The sequence below is a fragment of the Melospiza georgiana genome, chromosome 9 (assembly GCF_028018845.1).
Source record: "Melospiza georgiana isolate bMelGeo1 chromosome 9, bMelGeo1.pri, whole genome shotgun sequence".
Lineage (NCBI taxonomy): Eukaryota > Metazoa > Chordata > Aves > Passeriformes > Passerellidae > Melospiza > Melospiza georgiana.
The window spans coordinates 31,867,033-31,884,167 of record NC_080438.1 but is presented as its reverse complement, the minus strand read 5'-3'; the positions used below and the strand labels follow the sequence as shown (position 1 = coordinate 31,884,167).

The window sequence follows — 17,135 nt, the reverse complement described above, 5'->3', positions numbered from 1 at the left end:
ACGGAGCGGCGCTGCGCCCCCGGGGCCGCGGGGCCGCGCTGTGCCCGCCCGCCGGCGGCTGCGCAGAACGGAGCGGCGCTGCGCACCCGGGACCGCGGGGCCGCGGGGCCGCGCTGTGCCCTGAGGACGGCCCGCGGCGGCTGTGGCCTCCTGGCTTGCCGCAGGTAAAGTCTATTCCGGAACCAGTAGTTAAAACTACACTAACTCCAGCTGCGCACTTTCTTGCATCACATCAAATAAAACAGCGTTTAGAAATAACTTCGGTTTCCTTCCTCAGCTCTATGAAAAAGCAAATCCAAGAATTTAGTCGCAGGTAAAATGGGTAAAGGTAACTGTGCTTTTGCTCAAAACCGTGTTTCTTGCTTCCTAATTAAAACTGCCTTGGGTGATTCTGTTTATGATTACCAACTTTTGATTCCCCCTGAACTATACCAGGCAGAAACATCAAAGAAGTTGTAGTACGTATAATGTTGCATAGGACAGTCAAAAATAAGGTCTTACATATGTCAAATACTTACCAAAGATGTTGCATTATGACTCTTCCTGGAGGAAAGTCAGTAATTTATAGAGACTAAATGCTTTCTTTACAGAACTGATTTTCCAGCTAGCTTACTCAATAAATAAGGATTGCAGAGCTTATACCTGATGATAGTATTAGTACCATCCAGTAAATTCAGATGAGATATGAAAGATACCAGACACAGGCAAGGACATTTTGGAGTGAAATTGGAAATTACTTAATAGATTAATTGAGGTTTGAAGATTCCTCTTGAAATCATGGAGCACAACCCACCTACACCAAGTAGGCTTAGCTAGAGCAGGTTATTCGAGACCACTACCTGTTGAGTTTTGAGTGTCAAATGGAGACTCCACCACCTCTGCCAGCATATGACAGCCCTCACAGTAAAAAAATAAGTTGTGTTCCAGTGGAATGTCGTGTATTTTAATTTGTCCCTGCTGCTTCTTGTCTTGTTAATGGGTACTATGAGGCTGGCTCCCTCCTCTTCATTACATCCTATCAAGAATTAATGCACATAGATAAAATTACCCGAGCTTTCTCTTGTCCAGGCTAAAAAGTTAGCCTCTTCTCACATGACAGATGCTTCAGGTCCTTAATAGTTTTCTAGCCATGTGCTAGACTCCCTTCTTTAAGTCCCCATCTTTCTTATACAGGGGAGCCTAGAACTGGATGCAGTGTAGCCTCACGTATCCAGTAATTTGTCCAAAAACTCCAGGGAATGTCTGTTCTGCCAGCATTGCCAAGAAAGGTCTATCCAAGGTTAAAAAAATAAATCTCCAAATTCCTTCTTCTTGGCTGTTCTTGCTGCAAGCATAGTTAAGTATATGCATTGATGGAAAGGAATAATAGGTTTATATATACAAGACATGAAGCTATTAGACAGCATCCTAAGGAGGGCAGTGGAGATGGTGAGGGGCCTTGTGGGGAAGCTGTATGAGGAGCAGCAGAGGTCATTTGGTCTGTTCAACCTGAAGAAGAGTTGGAGGGGAGCCCAGTCACAGTCTACAACTTCCTTGTGAGGGGAAGAGGGACAGACACTGATCTCATCTCTCTGGTGCTCAGTAACAGAACCTGAAGGAATGGTTGGAGCTGAGTCAGGAGGTTTAGGTTTGGCATTACGGGAAGGTTTTTCCCCCAGAGAATGGTCAGGCTCACCAGGGCAGTGGTCACAGCTCCAAGGCTGTGAGAACTCAAGCAGCATTTGGACCATGCTCTTGGGCACAGAGTGGGATTTTTGTGCAGGTCCAGGAGTTGGATTTGATGGTCTTTGTGGGTCCCTCCCAACTCTGCATACTCTCTGATTTTGTGTTTAAATATACTGGATTTTAAATAAAAAACATATTGTAAGTAATTGTTAAGGGAAAGCTACACATTCTCATTTGAAGTGATTCATCCTCATTTAATATGTACATGCTTCAGAGTGTAAAGGCCAGAATCTGACTAGTATATAAATCCCCAGCACAGACACATACAGACAGTAGCAATGCAGGCTTTCCTGCTGCTCAACTGGAATGGCTGTTCAGCTGCTTGGGGCAAGAGCATAGAGAAACTGAAATACAGCTATTATTGTACTTCAGAAATAGTATTTTGGGTTAGTTGTCCAGTGAAAGTGATATGACAAGCAAAATTAATACAAAACAACCACACTTCTCTTAAAAATATTTTATTGAAATGCAGCATCGACTGTCAAAAATTACACTCTGATTATCTTATTTTATACTGAGAACAGAATCAGTGCTTAATAATGAACAGAATAAAAATATTATGAAGGAATTTTATCTCTTTTTAATTCTATTGAGAAACACACTAAAATCTTCTTCCATAAGAGCACAGAACACTACAGCAGCACCAGACACACTTTATACATTTCTTTAAGCCTTATATTTGCCAACATGTTCACGAGCTATGATCATCCTTTGAATCTGAGCAGTTCCCTCATAAATCTGAAAAGAAGAATTGCAATAATGTTAGTGGGTGATTTTTAGAAAGGTTTTAACGGGTATACATTTGTAAACCTCCATGGCACTAATCCAGTGTGGATTAGGATGTGCAGGAAGACAGAAGAAAACAGAGGAAATTCCAGTGTACCGGAGTAATCACAGTGGACTAAATTAAATGTAAATCATACAAGATACTGAGAAAGTCTTGTTCTCTCAGGTGCACCTATCTAAAGCCAGTAAGGCTCTTATGAAAATAGGTGACAACATTCCTCTTATTTAAGGAAGAAAATACATTATTGAGATTTTTCGAAGTAGGATCTGAAATCATGGGTAGAAGGGAAGAGATGATTTGTCCTTAAGTGTTTTCTTTAACTAGCCTTTCAAGGTCTGTTGTCTTTGATCTATTTATTTCTATTGCTTCTTGTCAACTAGTACTCTCTCCCACACAGTTTTGTTTGTGGTTTTCTTTATACTTGCATTTTCTTCTAGAAACAGCCTGCATCATCCCTCTCTTCTGTTTGTTTGCTGGCAGCAAAGTCAAAAATAGACAAAAAAGTAACTATAAAGTTCTAAAGCCAAAGGAGGACATATGCTCCACAGGCATACTGCAATGTAATGCAAGGACTGAGGCAGCATAGTCTAGAGATTTTAATGTTTCAGCTCCCAGTTCTGCCAAAATTTGGTTTAGCAAAATGCTGGAAATCATGCAAATTCACTTCTAGGAATAATCTTTCCAGGAAACTTAAAGAGCATTTTCAAAATAAGAATCCTATCACCTATGTTCACATTAATGTTCTGGTTCAGAACAAGCTGTTGATTCCCAGGGTGAATTCTCTGCTGCTGCTTACCCTGTGTTGATCCAGTCCACAGAGCAGACAGTGTTTTGTGAGTACTAGGCGCCTTCTAAAACCAACTGAAATAGAAGTCTGCTTTCTCTCTATACTAAACATTCAGCAATCCCTAGAAAAGCCCTAATGGTACAAGCCTACAGCTGGACCCTAACAGCTGGATGCCTATCAGGGACACACATTCCAAGGGACGAAACGGGCTTGCTATGAACCCGGCCTGCTCAAACTGCTCAGAGTGTGGCTGTCAGAGTCTCAGCAGCTGCTCCTGCAGTCTACCAAACTGCTCCTACTGCACTACATTTGCACTTGCTGATGGGAACAGCCATGGGAATCAATCAAAGATATCACAACTCACAATCTCATTAAGTAATTACAGGAAAGGTTTTGGCTTGTAAGCTGATGGAAACAGTTTCAAGACTCTCTGACAATTAAAGAAAGGAAGTTTTCCAAATTTAAGAGTTTCCAAACCTAAGAGTTTTTACCAAAGTAGCCAAGATTTCTAGCCGGACAAAACTAGGGCACAGTAAGGACATGTAAAAATGTTATCAGTAAACACAATAAAAGGATTGTGTAATACCAAAAACGATCAAACATACGAAAGACAATTTGAAAAATCAAGTTTTTCTGCATGCAATGTATGGCCAAAAGTATATACCATCTGGAATTGAGCAGTAACACAGCAAAGCACAGTGAAGTGTAAGATATAATCAAGAGACATGGACAAAATGATTGCAAGACAAAACCCCTTCCTGAATTCTTTTGGGGATGAAATGGAACTGACAAGTAATTAAAAATTTAATACTAAATCTGATTAATTAAAAAAACAAACCTACTTAGCCATGCATTTAGATCACTGTAATGAAAAAACTACGTAATAATGGAATTTTGTCAAATCAGTCTCAATCAACCCTTGCACCATCATTCTCTAAAAAAGCATGCAATTTGACAGGAAAAAAATCCCAATCACAGATTTCAATTAGTCATTCATTTCCTCACTCACAGAAGTGAAGTTAGTTATAGGGACCTTTGGATACCAACATAGCAGTTGTCTTTCCTTAAACTGAGAAAAATAAATTCTTGGCTAGTGGCAATATTAGTTTGCATTTTGAAGTCAGCTGTAAGACAAATATTAACTGCCTAGAATTTTGGACTGACAGCTGTTATAGCTAACAATCATTAGAGGTCATGGTCTATGTGCATTTCTTGAAATCATCTACTTTGCTATGTTTTATCTAGTCACAATTAGTGTCAGTGTTAGATGTCAATGAAGATTACTGGTTTTGCTGAATGAAATTAAAATATTCTTGCTGAATTAAAAACTGCAGCATAGTATATGCCAATATACTAGTTACAACATGACATGGAATAATTTCTTGACAGTAACACTGCAGTAAAAAACCTGGGTGATTACAGTGAACTATGGGCTAAATATGAGTACAAAAGGGTCTTGTTAAAAAAGTGGATAATCACTCTAGTTTGTCACACTTCTATTGATACAACACATGCAAGGTAATCATTTTACATGTCATATTTCCAGCTAGGATAGGGTTAATAGTTTTTCTAGTAGCTGGTCCAGTGCTGTGTTTTGTGAGAATAGTGTTGGTAACATGTTCATGTTTCAGTTCTTGCTCTGTAGTGCTTACTGGAAATCCAGGACTTTCAGTTTCCTGTGATCTGCCAGTGAGGAGGTGCACAAAAAGCTGGAAGAGAGCATGGCCAGGAGTGCTGACCTGGAATGGCCAAAGGGGCATTTCATGCCATAGAGAGTCACAGCCAGTACATGAACTTAGGGGGAGTTGACCAGGAGGGTGCTGATTGCCGTGGATGGACGAGGTGGGCATTGGTCACCAGGTGGTGAACAACTTTATTGTGCATCACTTGTTCTTCCTGGGTTCTATTCCTATCTGCCTCTCTCTTTTATTATTATAAGTTACTTTATTTCAATTATTAAACTTATTATTATTAAATTTATTTCAATTATTCTCAATGCATGAGATTTACTTTTTTTTTTTTCAAATTCTCTCCACCATCCCTCAGGAGCAGGGAGGAAGGAGAAGGGAGTGTGCAGCTTCCTTGTGTGGCAACTTAGTTGCCAGCTGGGTTTAAACTACACAACCATGATACCCAATACTGTTCATACATCAACCCCAGCATTCTACACAGCTTTTAATACCAAAGTTTCAAACGGAAAGTTTAATGGAAAAGTAAAACAAAAACCCTAACCAAACAAAAAACATCTCTTCCCTCATAAGTCGTTGGGGTAAGAAACTGCTTTAGTGTTCAGGCTAAGAAGACAGCTGAACTATAAAAAGACATCAGTCCAGGGTACAGACAGATGGTCAAAAGTTTTGCATCTCTAGAGATTTTCAAGAACAGTATGATATGTAAACCACTTCTACTTACAGAATCCCAGAGCAAGCACTGGTATTTTGATCAAGATTTTTTCCCTAAGAATTCAAAGACTTCAAAATTGACAATGCAAGAATTGCAATGAGTTACCACATTAGAGAGGAAAAAAACCCAAAACCCACAAAATATAATTTATTTCTCTTAAGCGGTTTCAGTTTTTATCAAGTGCAATGACTTTAGTATGAAGTAATTTCCTGATTTGAATGATTGTTTCTTTAAATGGAAGGATTACTGCTCTAATTCTCAAATGATTTTTTTTAATATGTGCACATCATGATTTGAAGTAAGTAGCCATTACTTTATTCTGTATAAAATCTATGCATTACCACTTTCTCTTTTACTTACCTGGTAGATTTTAGCATCTCTCATTAGCTTTTCTACAGGATATTCAGTATTAAATCCATTTCCTCCAAAAATCTGTACTGCATCTGCAGCTACTTGGTTTGCAATGTCACCAGCAAATGCCTTTGCAATGGAAGCATAGTAGGTATTCCTGCGACCGGCATCAACTTCCCATGCAGCTCTCTGGTAAGCCATCCTAGCGAGTTCAACTTTCATTGCCATTTCAGCAAGCAAGAAAGACACTGCTTGATGCTGTGATGAAATAAACTAGGTTAATATTGCCTGCTTAAAATTCTATGACATGAAGGAAAGATAAAATCTTCTTAATGCAGTGATCTTTTTGAAAAAACTCAGTAAGTTGTACAAGAGAAGTTATACAGAACATGCATCACGCTCTCGTCATAGGGATTAAATACTGATGAAACAATAGTTGAAGTTGTTCTTTCCTATTTGTCGGTATTTCTCTTGTTGTTTATTCATATTTTTTCAGATCTGGTAAGCAGCATGATGGGCAATGTATTCTATTGGTATTCTAATGTACTCTGATACAATATATCTTGTTCCACACACCTCAGATGTTTTCTTCTTTCCTGAAGATCCCTCTTTATTAGTGCTGAAGAACTTAAGTATGCCCAGTTGGTATGTAAGTTCTGAGCTTTGGGGCAGAGTTTTCTTTCTGCTTTTCCTATCATTGATAAATTACCAAAAACACTTGAAGTTACCACATAGCTAAGTTTACTTATAGTGCAACCTATATACTTGGAAACCACAAAATGGCTGAGGTATAATATAAAAACGAAGGAATTATAAATATATAAATATATAAATATTAAGGAATAACCTTGAAAAATCAGTAGTAGTACATCTAGTGTGAAAACATAAGCTTTTATGCATTGTCTGCCCCCACACTTACTTCAACAATTGGTTTCCCAAAGGTTTTTCTCTCCAAAGCGTATCTAGTAGCTTCATCAAGGGCTCTTTTTGCCAATCCAACAGCACCAGCTGCTACCTAAATTTAATACAGGCCAGAATAAAAAATCAGAAATTCCTGCTATATTTTATAACCTATTTTTTTCCTGATACTTACGGGTGGTCTGGTCTTATCAAAAGCTCCCATTGCGATTTTAAAGCCAGCTCCTTCAGCTATCAATACATTTTCTTTTGGGACTCTCACATCTTCAAAGACAATGCCTCTTGTATCTGAGCAGCGTTGACCCATATTCATTTCCTGAAGTGGGAAATTTACAGATGTGCTACTAATTTGGATTATTCAAAGGTACATTATGTTTTCATTTTTTTGTTCACTCAAAGCATAGTTTTTCTTCCCCAAAACACCCAATCTAAAAATTACCACGTGCCAGACACATACTAGTTTTGTATTTGCAGACCAGCATGCCCTTAACTTGTCTAAGTTGGGCAGCTTACTTTCTCCTTAATATGAAATTAGTTCTGTCACTGTAAGCAGTGTTCTTGTGTTCTTCTAGTTCAACTATCTTTTAGATGCAAGTGGAAAAAGGAAAGAATCTAATATGCAGGAAGTACAGGTATACTACAAGTGAATAAATAAATGGGTTTTTCAAGTTTTCAGATTTCTTGACTAATGTTCCACATTCAGTTTTACCTACTATTAAAAATAGTAATTTTTGTAAAGAGAGAAGTAGCATCAGTATCTCTAAGGTGTCTTCTTTGACCAGTACTAGCTAAAATTAAAACTCACTAGATATGTATTTGCGGTCAAAATTGTCCAGCTTGCTTCTTAGTTTTTCAAGGCATACTACTTCTCATTTATTGGCACCTGCCAATATAGTCGTTTTCAAAGACTCTTTGCAGACGTCCAAAGTAGTCATCTTACTTTAGACCATTCTGAATAATTCCTTTTTTGAATTAATCGCTTTAAAATTATGTTTCATGCATAGTTCCTCTATGTTTTGAAAATTAAAAGATAAGCATATATAAGCACACATAAGCACATAAGCATATGAGACTGTTCAGTTGTGTAACAGTATCTTTTCTTTAGTGGTACATTTGTTTTATTGTTGGTTTAGAACTGAACAACAGTTCCTGACTTGTCAAACAAGAAATACAGTCTTCACCTTTCTTCCAATTTGTATCCCTGGGCTATCTGCTTCCACAATGAATCCAGTAAAGGCTTTGCTTGCAGGAGTTTTTGGATCTGGATTTGTACGTGCTAGCAAAAAATACCTAGTGTAAAACAAAGTAGATGGATGCAGTTTATCTTCACAATTAACAAGATATATTTATCTAGCACTTTAAACATCTTTATGTGCATTTCTACCATATAATAAATTTTGTCTGTGAGTTAACAGCCTTTCTTTCTTGCCCATCCTGAAAATAAAATAAGAGGGAGCAAGAGAGTAGAAGTTTTAAAGATTCAATATTTCATAAAGTTGCTCAGATCAACATGCAAATATTCCCTACCTTTTCCATGTATCGTAAGTCTTTATGATATTAACAGCTTCCCATATAGTACAAAAGAAACCTATTCATTGCATGTAGATAAAAATTAATGCTTAGAACATAATTTCTTGGATGTAAAAGTTATAATCTGAGTTCAAAGATCTTGATTTTATTTTTCTAAGTATAAGTTGTAGATAAGTATCTCTCTTAAAAATTAAACAGCTGTAAATCACTTCTGTGGTATTTAGTAAGGTCAAAAGAAATCGGACAGATTGTCTTTGGTGGGTGGTCTGCCTGCAACAAGAAAATAACAAGAAAATTCAATTTCTGGGAAAATGTATAAAGTTTCTTCCACTTGAATTCAGGGAAATTTCTGTGTTGTGAATCAACATGATGTAAGACATGATATAAGAGGTTTACATTGTAAAAGCACACTCCAGACAACACAAGACATATCTGCAATCTTTGACAGATGGAAAATGTTTTCTTTTCAGAAAATAAAAAGTAACACTACAATATAACAGCATTTCTAGCTTCACTAGGAGTCAGAGGTGTTTCTAGTAGAATCACATTTAATTTTGATAGCCGAAAGGTTCAAGAGGCTATTATTGAGTGTGGAGTCATAGTGTCATCACTCATTTTTCTTTTTAGGCTTTGCATAGCACTTAAGACTGCATTTTATATGCTATCCTGATAGCGATCCTCATAAACTGGGCAGAGATTAAAATGTAGTCTTCTGAAACACAGAGAACATTCAGATTTGTGTCTGAAAGACAGGTTTTTAAAGGATTGGTCTTTAAAGAATTTAACTGAGGTTGGAAGGGTGGGGTAAAGACACAGCATAGAACTATGACACCAGTTAACATACCAGTTTGCTTTCCCCCCATTTGTGATCCACATCTTCTGACCGTTAATAACATATTCATCTCCTTTCTTCTCAGCCTTTGTTTTTATACCAGCCACATCAGAGCCTGCTCCAGGCTCTGTTACACAGTAAGCCTAAAAGAAATTAAGATGCAAATTCTTGTGGAATAAAAGTTCTATCTTTAGTCAGCTACAAATTCACACAGATTATGTGCATCAAACTAACTGCTGAAGGTTTAAGTGAACTGCATGGTAATATCCAAACACCAAATAAACAAAACTCCCCAATAAAACCCCAAAACAACCCTACACTTGGCCCCCTCCCCCCTTCCAACAGCTGGCCAAGTAAAGGTTAATTTTCTTTATAAATCCATAATAATACATAAAATTGGCTTTTAAACAAACAGAAACATTCTGTAATCCTTAAGTTACTACTTCCAGGATTCAAAAATTCTGATGTGAAAGCTGAGGATCTTTAAAGTCTGAAAATAGGAGCACTGAGTCGTTCAGTTTAGGAGGCTTAGTTGTAAATTGATATACATTGCAGACAAATCTTTACTTCTTTCTACGTAACAAGTACTATTTATGTAATATTTGAGATCACAAATCGAGTGTCATTCCCATCCAAGTTGAGGGTCTCCTTACATAAATCCTGTATTTTTCTTAAACATCTACAACTCTTCTTGAAAGGGAAAAAAAAACCTATTATTTTTGGTAAGTGACTTAGGATGAGGATAATTTAATATCTTCTGTTTACTTACTGGATGTATCTCATTAGGTATTCGCTACCTTTCAGTAAATGTCACTGTTTACATATAAATCAAACAGGGCTAAGTTGTGAGTACATATAAGTGTTCAGGGAAAAAAAAATCACAAAAAAAGGAATTAAAAAAAAAGGAGTAATACAATTAAAGTGGTTTAGAAACATTCTGCAGTATAGCAGTTATACTTACACACATCATTGGTTCTTCTGTCATTCTTCCTAAGTATTTTTTCTGCTGATGCTCATTTCCTGCAATGATAACTGGCATTTGCTGAAAAAAAAAATATTTAGACTGTTAATCTGGCTCTTTCAAGGGTAGAGATTATAGTTTAAGAGATGTAAGAAAAGACAGAACTTACCCCTAGGGAATTTGCTTCGATGGCGGTTTGAACCCCTGTACATCCGTAAGCTAACTCTTCTGTAATAAGGCACGCTTCAAAACTGCCAAGGCCAAGGCCACCTATGGTTGAAGTATTTAAGTTACTCAAGGAGATTTAAATTATAATGTATTCATATTAATGATTTACACAACGTACTTATGGGAGTGTACTATTCCATATACGTTTGATTGTGTACTGGGTTTGGTTAGGCATTCTCACACAAGCTTTTTAAATAAATCTTCATCAGAAGAGTAACAGGCTATTTGAAAATTATGTGTCATGTGTCCAGAGTTATTGTTTGATTAACGTGGGACAACTTGCACAAAATGGCAAGAATGTACCACTCACATTTTTTTACTACTGTACATTCAAGAATTAAGAGTTCCTAGGAAGCAGAGAAAGGGCCCCTGAGCCAAAAGCATTTGGGAACAAAAAAGTGTCCATATTAGTAGACAGCCAATGCAGTAATCTGTTTCTGACAGAAGCCAACACTACAGGAAACTGGCCAACACTACATACAAGTACAATAACAACTACCTCAAAAATATTTTCCTGAACTTTCAGGTGACTTCCTTGGTCAAAGAAATAATTCTCTTTGGTATCTTTCTTATGCCAACCCCTGACAGACATCTGTTATATGCATTTAACCAGTGTCTTTTTGAATCTATGTCAAATTTTAGCACCTATATCCTACAGGGGCAATAAGTTGCAAATTAACTCCACACTGCATGCAGAACCATCTCCTTTTACTTGTTTTGAATCTAGCATCTGCTGACATAATTTGATGCCTTCTAGTTATATTGAAAGGGACAGTGAACCACCAATCCCTTTTCACATTCTCCCATGACACTAACATTTTAGTAACAGAAGATAAAACTTCTATATTCATTGTCATCCTTTTAGGAACCTTCTCCATTTCCCTAATACTCTCTCGAGAAGGAAGGATCTGACTATATAATGAGTTAAAGAAGCAAGTGCAATTTGCATTCAGGAGGCAGCATAATTATGCCTTCTTCTTTTTAATTCATTCCCTTAAGAGTCCCTCTTGACCTTAGATTTTACAGTTTTGACCACTTCTGAGCATTATGCTCATGTTCACAGGATCCAAAGATGTCTTTTCTGAGAGGCAGTATCTAATGCACAGCATACCTTTCCTCTGTGAAGTTCAGATTGATTCTTTCCCTTCACATGTGCATCACTTTTTCTTTTTGGAATCACATTGCCATTTTAACTCTCATTCTCTTCTGTGACCTTTTCTGTCTTTCAGCTGTCTGAACCAGATCATCTTTTCTGTGCCGAATAACTAAGTATTATCAGCAAACTCTATCACCTTTGCATTTATGGCATTTATGCCCTTCTCCGTTTATTTATAGACATCCCAAATAGCACAAGACCTAGCAAGGCTGTGCTGCTAATTTTGCCAGTATGAAACCTGATGATCTTTAAAACTTATTTTGGAAGTTCAGGCATTCTCTATCACCTGCTCACACATTTATTAGCTACTTCAGAGAACTTCAATGATTTTATGAGGCATGAGTTCCTTTCACTAAAACCCTTCTCTAGCATATCATGTTTGTCTGTATCACTCATACAGCTTATGAGTCAGGACTCTGCTGTACTGCACTTAATCTAAACTAAAAAACTGTCCTTCTGGAATAAACTTTTAAATTGCTCCAGCCTGTGTCAGAGACTAGAACAAAATGTGACCTTCTAATTTCTCTGCCTAATCAGCTGACACTGCACCAGGGGAACACTAAGCAGCTGTAATCACGGTAGAAAAATCTGGTCATAAATTACTAAACCATAATCTGCCTAATTTGTCTCCTGATTACACCCATACCTAGTACCACACTTGTATGTGTCAACTTGCCTACTGATTAAATTTAGATTATTCAAGTATGCAACTATTAATGCGACAGTACAGAATCCATAATTACACATAGGAATCTCATCTAATGTCTTTTCATTGTTTCATTTTACAGATTAAAAAGAATGTTTACTTACCACAGCTTTCTGGTATGTGTGAATTCATAAGACCAAGCTCCCAAGCTCGCTTTATAAGTGGAACAGGATACTGAAACAGACATGGTAAAATCATCTTCTGATTCATAACAACCAAAACTTTAAATTTTATGCAGGTTAAGATAAAAGTCTGTTTTTCCCCAAATTTTCCCTTACACTATGGTAGAATTTACCTCTCCAGTTTTGTCATATTGTGCGGCAACAGGAATAATTTCCTCCACAGCAAATTTACGAGCAGTAGCTTGAAACTCTTTCTGTTCATCGGTAAGTTCTATTTTAAAAAAGAGAAAAAGATCATAAATCCTCTGCTGTCTTTTATTTTGCCAATTGTCAAGACTATGATAAAAAAGAAAACAAGAGCATCCTTCCAGGATAACCCAAGCCACCACTATTTGGGGCTCTCCAGGAAGCAAAAATGTTCAGATTCCTTCTCCTCCTGGGAGAAAACTTCTGTTGTTCTCTGATCAACCCCTACACACACTTACTTGTCTGATGAAATTATCCACAAAATACTGAAAACGAAGCAGAGATGACTGTGTAACATAAAATGTATTACCAAAAGAAATAAGAAGAATGCTGTGCTAATTAAAAGCATAAAAATACAGAGGTTGCCCAAAGATCCTGACTCAATTTCAAACATCTAGCTCTGATCCCCTAAATTTGCTTGCATATATATGTTATATATAATATGCCAAGATGAATTTCTTTTTTTGCATTTCTTGATAAACAAGTTCAACTATGACTACATTTAGGTAGTGTAACATTGAAAAGAGCAATATGAGGTAAGTATTCAAAGCTAAAACACTCAGGCAATAAAAAAAACTTATCATAGACATGAGTTAAAAAAAGAAGAAAACCTTAAGAACACTACAAACATATCTGCCTTGCCTCAGTTAAGAATAAAGTTACTTTGCTTTTCAAACTATTTTTTTACTAGAAATATATTTAGAACAAAGACCTTCACCTTAAAATCACGGTGAACTACAATACAGTATATGATTTCTTTTTAACTCTGCAATTTGCCCGTTATTGTTACATTTCTTTCAAAAACGGTACTACTTACCAAAGCTAAAGCCAGCTCCAGGTTTGCCTACATGTAAGTTTTGAGCAGGTTTACTAGAATAGGACCTCCATCCATGCCCTGTGATGGTTTGAAGCATTTGCTAGAGAGGAAAAAAACATGAGGTGTAAGATCTTTACAGCTCAAGCCTCCTAAACCTACTAACCTATCTGCAGCCCAACTTTAGATTCCCTCTCTAGAAACTGTGTCACATCAAGTAAAATACAATTACTACTGTGATAAAACAATTACTGGCTACATTGTGTTTTCCTCCTGTGGCAAGCAGCACTTACATGAACTGACACCTCTACCAAGAATGTCAGGCTTTAACGGGACGAAGGATGAGTGAACTACTGCATGCACTTTTAAGTATTGTGCAATTGAGTATTTAAAAATTATTAAGTATAATTAAAATCTATGTTCACAGAGGCACAACAATATATATTTCTTTCATTTATACACACACTCATCAAACTTCATTTTCTGGCCCTCTAGTGAATATCCTATTACTCAATGCTTACCTACATTCAGATTTGGCAAGATTTTAAAAACAACCTACCTATTAGCCAATATATCAGAATATTTTGATAATATCCTACACTAATCTCTGCTTTCTTTTAATAAGCTGCTGCCACTGACACTTGGTGATTATTATTGTCCTCCAACATGAGAGACGGCTATCTGAAGTTTATTTTTTCTCCTAATACTTACCATAAATTAATTCTTTTTCATTGTAAATACTTTCTCTGCTTTTTCAAGTTTAGAGCCCCAAATATTGTGGCTACATTTTCATAATGTCTTAATACTGTGCAAAAACATGTCTGAATTTAAGAGGATGGTTTACTCTCTTCAAGAGCTATGAATCTCTGAAATGTTTGAAAATTAGTGAAAAATATGAAATTGGATAATTTTTAGGAGGGCCCAAATCAATATTGCAAAACCAAATTTGCCTGAACACTAAGGAAAGGCTTCTTCTTGATTTTCTTATGTGAAAATGTAGACTTTTTTTTTTTTTTTAATTGTGATCAGAGCAGTCACTTACTTCCTAGCATAAAAAAAAAATATTGATAGTAATGCAAAAAAATCACAGAAATTTTACTGGGAACTGTAGAAGACAAGGACATTGCAGAAAGTTACACAGCTGGGGAGGCAACAAGTACTTTCAAAAAAGTTATAGTAGATAAACTGTGCTCTTAATAATAATGCTATATAATAGATGGTTATAACACAGCTCAAGAAGCATGATGAATACTGCCAATAATAGGTATCAACACAGTGAAAAAAGTATTTCCAGAGGATACTGGAAACATCTATAAAGTTCAAAGGTGAAGAAATGCAGAAGGAACACTTCCAGGCAGGGAAGAGGGAGAGGCTATGACATATTTGCATACTGTGCTGGTACTGTCAATTTCTTAATAATTCAGGATTGCATTTTGCTGTAGGTAATATATTATTAATTTCAAGTTTTTAGAAACAATAGACATTGCAAAAGAGTATCTTGCTAAGTTTTCTGTTACTGCTACCTCTCATATTAAAAGCCAAAACAATACCACAAAAATCTAGATAGACCTTGATTCTTCAGAATTATTTATGCCTTATTTTATCTGGAAAAAAGACAAGATGAGGTTGAAAAAAAGCCAGATGATTGAAATTTTTTTCTTTTCTTTTTTTAAGGAGCAGCTCTTGATAGACTAATGCATAGCTTTGCCACCAAAAGGTTTTGTTTAAACTTGGAAAAGTGGATTCAAACTAATGCTGAAAGTGATACCCTATATGAAAGAAGCTGTAAAATTTAAACCAGTGAAATTATGTCTATTGCAATACAGTATGCAAGATAACACTTAAGATTACTCTGGAAAAACTCAACAATACCCCCACCAAGAAATATGGACAGATGGGACTCATACCTGGAAGCTGCATGACTGATGAGATGACAGAGGATGAGGGTTTGCTACATGTAAAAATTTGGATCTGTCTGCTTGTCAACTTTCTCACTGCTTAACTCTGAGGAACAGTTGGATTCAGTGACAAACTACTGCTAGTGATGTTCAGATACAACTCCTACTGCATTTCCTTGCACTACTGTATAAATTCTGTCGCAATTACAAATGCAATCATCAGTGTAGCAAGACTAACACTGGAAGAGTTAGTCTAGAGTGCTACCAGGAAAAGGGTACGACAAAGCTACTCACAAAAGTGATGCAATCTCTTTATTACCAAAAGAGCTATAGAACCTGTTTGAAAAGATGCACGTCACAGAAAACAGTGGGACAACTATAAGCTAAGGGTCGCTAACCTTGATTCTGCCTCATGTATCTCAGGGCAAAAAGGAAAAGAATTATCAAGAGTTTGTTGCGGGGGTAACATGTCAGGAGGCTGAACTTGAAATAGTAATTTCCTCCCTATGGGCTTCCTTTGCCTAAAGCATTATTTTGAGCCACAATATACCAACTTCAGATGGAGACTTCTTCCCTCACTCTCACAGCAACACTCAGGACCAGCAGCCAAGCTGCATCAATTTAGGGCAAACCAACACTGCTACTAGGAGGCTGTGAAGGGCCTTTCAAGTAATTCAGACTCATGAATGCCTCTGAAAATGGGGAATCTAGAAAAAGGCATGTGCAATGCTAAATGAATTCTGAATGGTTTTAATTTTCTAGTTTGAAGCTGTGAGGTTATTGGTGGTTCAATACAGTAGAAAGTTTGTACTTTAGAAAACCAACTATTATATTTCACACATATTTTTTAGAAATAACATACGTAGTACAGCTACGTACGCTAAAGGAAATGCACTGGATAAAATACCCTGAACTCTAATCCCGGTGTTTTGAAGCCGTCTCCACCGTTAAATGGAGAGGTGCCAGACACACTTGGCACGACGCGGCCTTTGCCCCATGAGGATCCCCAGGGCTGTGCAGTATCGCCAGTGAAGAACATCAAATGGCAATACCCATTCGAACCGTGAGGATTACGGCCGTAAACTCGGGTAATACTGCGAGGCAGGAAAAGCAGCACAGCGGGTGGATTCCAGCCCCGCCAGCTCGCCCCGCCAGCTCTCCCCACCGGGGCAGCCCCTACGGCCGCAGCCGTCCGGACAGTCACGGCGGGCGGAACGCAGGCTGGCCCTGCCTCTTCCGCCCTTCGCCCTCTGCGATCCCGCCGCCCTTCCCCGCCGCCCGGGCTCCCCTGGCCGCTAGCACCGGCAGCGCCGCGGTCCGTCCCGTCCCGTGCCTCTCCCTGGGTCTTGTGTCCCCCGAGCGTTCACCCGCCCTGGCCGCTCACCCGCGTCGCCCTCAGCGCAGCCATCTCGGCGGGAGAGCCCGGCAGCCGCAGCAGCTCCGGCGGGGCGGTGCTCGGGGGCCGGGGCGGTGCCACGCGGGCCCGCCCGTTGGGCCGAGGCAGCCCTAGGCTCCACCGCCCCCCCTCGCCTTGCTCGGCTCCTGCGAGGAGAGCCTCCGGCGAGTTCCTATTGCTGCTCTCGCTCGTGGGAGGAGCGCCGTGCCCCGCGACCGGCCCGCCCCGGCCCGCCGGCCCGAACGCGGGCCGTGTCCGTGCCCCGGCTTGTGCTG

At 38.3% G+C, this 17,135-nt stretch overlaps 1 protein-coding gene across 1 annotated transcript; it reads right to left on the bottom strand.

Moving 5' to 3' along the window:
- Window positions 1-2,167: 2,167 nt before the first annotated feature.
- ACADM (acyl-CoA dehydrogenase medium chain) lies at window positions 2,168-17,135 on the bottom strand. Its single transcript, XM_058030265.1, has 12 exons — window positions 16,849-17,135; window positions 13,570-13,669; window positions 12,680-12,777; window positions 12,489-12,558; window positions 10,464-10,564; window positions 10,295-10,375; window positions 9,346-9,476; window positions 8,153-8,261; window positions 7,147-7,287; window positions 6,973-7,068; window positions 6,063-6,311; window positions 2,168-2,463 (listed from the first exon to the last, which is right to left on the bottom strand). The coding sequence occupies exons 1-12, from the start codon at window positions 16,870-16,872 to the stop codon at window positions 2,392-2,394; spliced, it is 1,272 nt and encodes a 423-aa protein (XP_057886248.1). The 5' UTR covers window positions 16,873-17,135; the 3' UTR covers window positions 2,168-2,391.

Excerpts from the sequence above, each read along its gene's own strand:
- ACADM (XM_058030265.1), bottom strand. The coding sequence starts at position 16,872 with ATGGCTGCGCTGAGGGCGACGCGG. Across the intron at positions 13,670-16,848 it reads CTGCGCTGAGGGCGACGCGG|CAAATGCTTCAAACCATCAC; the intron begins GTGAGCGGCCAG and ends TTTCCTCTCTAG. Across the intron at positions 2,464-6,062 it reads GAGATGCTAAAATCTACCAG|ATTTATGAGGGAACTGCTCA; the intron begins GTAAGTAAAAGA and ends TCTTCTTTTCAG.